Source organism: Sinocyclocheilus anshuiensis, unplaced genomic scaffold (genome assembly GCF_001515605.1).
Source record: "Sinocyclocheilus anshuiensis isolate Anshui unplaced genomic scaffold, SAMN03320099.WGS_v1.1 scaffold354, whole genome shotgun sequence".
Lineage (NCBI taxonomy): Eukaryota > Metazoa > Chordata > Actinopteri > Cypriniformes > Cyprinidae > Sinocyclocheilus > Sinocyclocheilus anshuiensis.
In genome coordinates this window covers 363,682-369,649 of record NW_015544195.1, presented here as the reverse complement: position 1 = coordinate 369,649, position 5,968 = coordinate 363,682, and the positions used below count along the sequence as shown (strand labels likewise).

Below are 5,968 nucleotides of genomic sequence, written 5' to 3'. Positions count from 1 at the left end.
AGTAAGCTCATTGGCTGCATAGGCAGCATGAACCAATCAGCTTATGCCAAGTCGTTTAACTCTCTAAATATCATCAGTTACGTTAAAGGGGTCATATGATGATTTCAATTTTTCCTTTCTCTTTGGAGTGTTACAAGCTCTTGGTGCATAAAGAAGATCTGTAAAGTTGCAAAGACTAAAGTCTCAAATCCAAAGAGATATTCTTTATAAAAGTTAAGAGTCAGCCAAACCTACCTAAAACGGCTCGTTCTAACACGCCCCCACATACCTACGTCGCTCTGTGGGAAGATTTGCATAACGCCGCCCAAATGTTTACGCAAAGAAAGAAGGCGTAACTTTTATTCTCGCTGTAGTTTTGTTGTTTTCAATGCCTCGTTTATAATGGGTTTTCATGTTTTTGAATCATCGCTCCGGCCTGACAGGGCATCATCACAATATGGCAAGGGGCGTAACATTTCCATCTCACGCTTGAGGTATTCGGCCAATCACAACGCACTGGATAGCTGGCCAATCACAGCACACCTCGCTTTTTCAGACCGATGAGCTTTGTAAAAATCGATGCGTTTCAGAAAGGCGGGGCATAGAGAAGAAACAATAATGTGGAAAATAAGGAAAATAATGTGTTTTTTGAACCTTAAACCGCATAAACACATTTCATTACACCAAATACTGTTCTTTTAGCAGCATCATATGACCCCTTTAATACCCCGTCAGAATGCGCCATCTACTTTTTTATTTATTATTTTTTTTAATTAATTATTGTACAAACACAAAATGCAAATAGGTCCACAGCAATTTTTTTATTTCAATATTTCAAAATATATATTTTACGGATTTTTATCAAATAAATGCAGCCTTGGTGAGCATAAGAGACTTCTTCCAAAAACATTTAAAAATTATCGACCCCAAACTTTTAAATTTAAATGTAAAATACACCTAATAAGTGTTTGAAGACTTTAAACACAAAAGAGTCTTGCAAATACATTTTATAGTCTCTTAAAAATGCAAATGCATGTATTGCTTTGGGCAGGACGACAGAAGGACCTGGCCTTAGGCAACCAAAAATGGAAACCTTAATTACAGACTACTACAACCATCCCACATCTTTTTGTGGTCTTGTTGCATGCAGTTCCTTGAAAGGAAATGTTTAAACTGACAGACACCAACACCCTTGTGTATCACTTAAAGACAAGAATCTTGCAAGAAAAGACAATCACAAAGTTACATACCCTAGTAATCAGCAGATATGCTGCTAATGCTTAAAATAGGATTTCTACATTTTGGTGCACCCCATTTGGTCTAGGTTAAAACTATTACTATTATGTGAATGTGTATGACTGAGCTGTTACCTATTAACTTGGAATAGACTGCTGTGTGTACACTCGTGCCTTGCCAATGTATTTACCATTTCCTTTTGACATGCAGACCAAATCCAATGAAGTTTTTCCCTGAAAGATTTTAGCATATAAATGGTATAATATTATGCTTTAAGCGATCTTCATTCAAAGAATGTAATGGATCTGGGTTTTAACAGCTGAAGTATGAAACAACCCATCACACATACTGGTCCTTTTACTCATCAAGATTGTGATTCACATTTTAAGCCGGGAAACAGGAGTGAGAGCGAGACTCACGGCTGTGAGAACAGGGGGAAACTGTGAGACAGGCCAAAGTGTCAGAGCCTCTCTATTTGTCCAAACAGGAGGAGGGACCGGGGGAAGAAGGTGGGGACTATGCTAATGGCTTGAGAGGAAGTGAGGGAAGACTAAAGGAATGTGTTGGAGATTTCAGGGAGAGTTCAGCTGGGAACGTGCTATCGGCCAAAAGAAGAGAAAGAGAGAGACAGATACTCACGCTAAACGGATAAAAATATGCCCCATTTCACCGTGGTACCAGTGCAGGATAACTCTCCGTCCAACTATGACAGTCTGGAGGGAATAAACTGGGTGGATTACAGAGACACAGGACAGGGAGGATACCCTGGACATGGAGACACAGTTAGCTCAGATGGTAAGTTTTTTTCTTTAATTTGTCACTTTGTGAAAAACAGTCCCGAGGTGTAAACTTGGGTTTAACTAACTCAAGATCTGAGTTTGAAAGTTTGATTTAACTCTAAAACTCTTTACAAACATCCTCAAACCATCAGCAATACGGTAACCATGGCAATCGTTCCATCAGTAATGTCACAGGACCCACTGACTACTCACATCCCAGTTTTTGTGAAGATCTGAGGGAGCTTTATCATGTTGGCAAAGTTGCATCTCTATAAAATGACGTATATTTGATATAAGGGGAGGGATTTAAGAGCAACTCAAGCCGGGACTCTTGGCACAGTGCTGACATGCCAGACACCACTATGGTGACAAAGGAAAACAATCAAGAGCCAAAGCAGAGGCGGGACCGGGGGGTCTGCAATAATGGGACAGGCCTCAAGTATTCATGGACACAAAAGATAGAGCCCTCTCCTTGTGCCAAGACAGCAGCTGAGGGTTTAACTGGCATTTCTTTCCTCCATCTTGTTCCTTTCTCTTGCGCATTCTAAAAAAGAGAAAGGAATTGTAAGATAGAGATGTGTGCGGCCCTAAGGCATGATTAAGAGACATCAGCATCTGTTTACTGCAGCTGTAACTGGCATATGGAGAGACCACCAGGTCTGTGGAGACACAGCTGTCTTTTTTCCCCTTTGTGTGTTGGGGAAAAAAGGTGCAAATTTGTAAGTGAGGCTTTTGTAAATGGGATATGCACACCATAACACAGACAAATACTGTATATAGCCAGTGTACTGTATACTAATGGCTTTTTGTTAGTAAGGTCAAGAGAGTGTTGCTGGATCCAGTCTTGTCATGTTTATGCCTGGCTTAGTAAAAAACGAATAATATCTTGCAGAACAGATGCTGAACTTACATCATAAAATGGATGAACAAAGTGAATCATTGAATGAATAACTGCAGGAATTAAAAAAAAAGAAAGAAGGAAAGAAAATGTGTGCATGCAGATTCTTGCAATACAACATTCCATATGTAATAATTATACAAATGTATCATTGCAACAGCAACAAAGAACCCCATAATCTCAAACAGCCAACTTTAGCGGGAAATGACGAGTGGAACATAATCCAAATGAAAGAGGCCCAAAAAGGACATTTTATTACAGAAAAGTAGAAAAAGGAAAATTTACTATATATACACACAGTGATTTTCACATCATGCATTTCCCATAAATTTTTGAGAGTCTTTACCACTGGCTCTTTAAAATCTTTCTGTGTCTCAATCGCTCTCTCTCGACCTCTTTGAGTATGGAAATTACATGCTGGAATACTTGCAGTAGTGCAATTATTTCTAAGTTTATAATTTCCTAGCAGAAGATGTGTTTGTCCATGACTCGAATAAATCCTGTGCTGGCCCTTAATGTGTTTGCATTTGTGAATTCAAATTAAGCAGTCACCTCAACCCATTGACCTCATAGAGGGTCTTCTGAACATTTAAGCAAAGCTTGACATCAGAAAAGGTGGTCGCAGAAATTGTGGTGGTCTTTGAGGTTGTAGATCTCTTTATACCAAATAAGTTTGCATGATTTTCTCTGTGTAAGCAAGGGTGTAGATGGATGAGGAAGAGTGGTCTTATGTGGCAGTCGCACTGGTGGATCATATAACTTTAGGAGGGGCAGAGTAGAAGAAGGGTGTTCACACTGCTAACTTTGTTTTTTAGAGTGTTAGCTCAGCGACGTTTAGAGCAGGAGGGCACACTGTGTCATTGTGCTGAAACAGGCCTGTAATGGAAAAGCATCAGCTCTCAGTCAAACCCATGAACCACGTCATGCCTTACTTCTACGTTACTTACAGGAAAACAGATAAAGAGAGGGGTGAAGATAGATAAAGAGAGTCTTTTTCCCACATATATGAAAGTAATAAATTCCTGTTCAGTACAGTCCTATAAAAACAAGCTGTCGGAGATCATTAGCATCAGCAGCTAGACGACTTTATTGTAACAATCCCAGCTGGTTTTCTTTGACAAACAATTTTCTAACACAATTGGAACAGGTTTTTATAGATTTATGAGTGGGTTTAACACAAACCCAGTTGGTGTGTTCCTCAACCGATGACCAGGGAGGCAGTCATCCACTTTATAACCTGAAGGAGTAGTTATTTGACACGGAAAAAGCAACATCATGCTACTTTCGAGTGGGAGCTGCTTGGCAGTCCTCAACACCAAGAATGTCTCTGCTTCTTAAGGTAACAATAGATCCTCTTCCACTATGAGGGCCTGTATTAGTTTTTGTTGAAAGACAGTTGTACTTGACAGGCACAGAATGTCTTAAACTGACCTATCTCTTACTAATCTCATATATGAAATTGTTTTGTGGATATATCAAGATCAGGAACAGAGCTAATAAATAGGTACAGTATAAAGGCAGTCATTGATCCGCTTTGGAGGGGTCATCTAAACCTCATCAAGCTCTCAATAACATTCAAAAGTTTGGGATCAGTATGAGTTTTTAAAAGAAATTAATACTTTTATTCAGCAAGAATGCCTTAAATTGATCAAAGGTGACAAAGGCATTTATAATGTTAAAACATATTTATATTTCAAATAAATAATTTTTTTTTTACTTTCTATCCATCTAAGAATCCTGATCAAAATGTTTCATTCATGTTGGGAAGGTTACTTTGGAAATGTATTAGGTTACAGATTACAAGTTACCCTACTTAAAATGTAATAAGTAGTGTAACTTTTCAATTACTTTATTAAAGTAATGTAACTGATTACATTTGATTACTTTTTGATTACTTTTCTAAATTTCTAATGTTTTCAACTGTTTATCATTTTCAAACATGTAAACCAGGCAGGGTAAACCTTACAGTAGTACTCAACACTGATTACTGTCACACGAAATCCTTCATCACTTGAATTAAGATTATATTTCAGTTTTAAAGAAGACATAGGATGCAAAATTCACTTTTACATGGTGTTTGCATATAATAATTTAAGCATTTAGCAGACACTTTTAAGCAACTTACAGTGCATTCAGGCTATACATTTTTTACCAGTATGTGTGTTCCCTGGGAATCAAACCCACAACCTTTTGCGTTGCTAACGCAATGCTCTACCACTGAGCCACAGGAACATTAATATAAATGAGCATATAAATGTATCTTAGCAGTGTGAGGACACAACCACCCTACAAAGATAAAAATCCATTCACTCCTTTTTTTTAATCCCCCAAAATCCTAAACAGTCTCAATTATCAAGCCGTTTAGATTTAAAATACATGTTTGTATTAAAGTAAAAATGGATGATAAATACACCTTTCGTATGGAATTAAATAGCAAGCACTTTGAGTGTCTTATTCATCATATTTATTTTCATATAAAAGCAACAGAACTGAAATTATATCATGTTTATTAGCAACACATCACGTGAGTGTGAATAAAGCGATATCTGCCTTTGATCTCGTTGGAATCTGTTCCACTTCGAGAGGGCAGAACTGTCCGTCTTGACTGCGCTTATTTCACTCCTCCCCTCACAGTAGCCGCCTACTCTTGCCTACATTGCAGGCGAGGCGAGGCGCATCTCAAACAAGCCTAGTGCTTCACATGTCTTGTATCAACACGCCCCGCAGAAGAGAGGGGTGGGGTGAGCAGTAGCTCATTTTCATTTAAAGAGACATGCACCGTAACGGGTCGCTGTGAACAGAGCTATTTTTGACAAGGTAAAAATTGTTGTTTTACACGACCACTGAGGAATTTTAAACAAAGTATGTTGCAGACCGCTCATGAAGACCCTAAAGAATCATACCAACTTGTGGTAGATCAATGTCCCCTTTGAAGCACAGCCACCACAAAATCAGACTTACTTTGATATCATTCTGAGGTTAAATACATATTTAAAATCATAACAATAAATATTTTATTAGCTATGATACTGTTTTTGGAATCAAATCTTTACATAGCTATGACAGTAAACACTGG

The 5,968-nt window shown here is 38.2% G+C and overlaps 1 protein-coding gene across 1 annotated transcript in view; it reads left to right on the top strand.

The window, feature by feature from the left end:
• The first annotated feature begins 1,702 nt into the window (after positions 1-1,702).
• LOC107696691 (solute carrier family 12 member 4-like) overlaps positions 1,703-5,968 on the top strand; it is a 27,463-nt gene continuing 23,197 nt past the window's right edge. Inside the window, exon 1 of the mRNA XM_016497150.1 lies at positions 1,703-2,010. Coding sequence (XP_016352636.1) covers positions 1,872-2,010 — 139 coding nt within the window. The 5' untranslated portion in view covers positions 1,703-1,871. The remainder of the gene's footprint in view (positions 2,011-5,968) is intronic.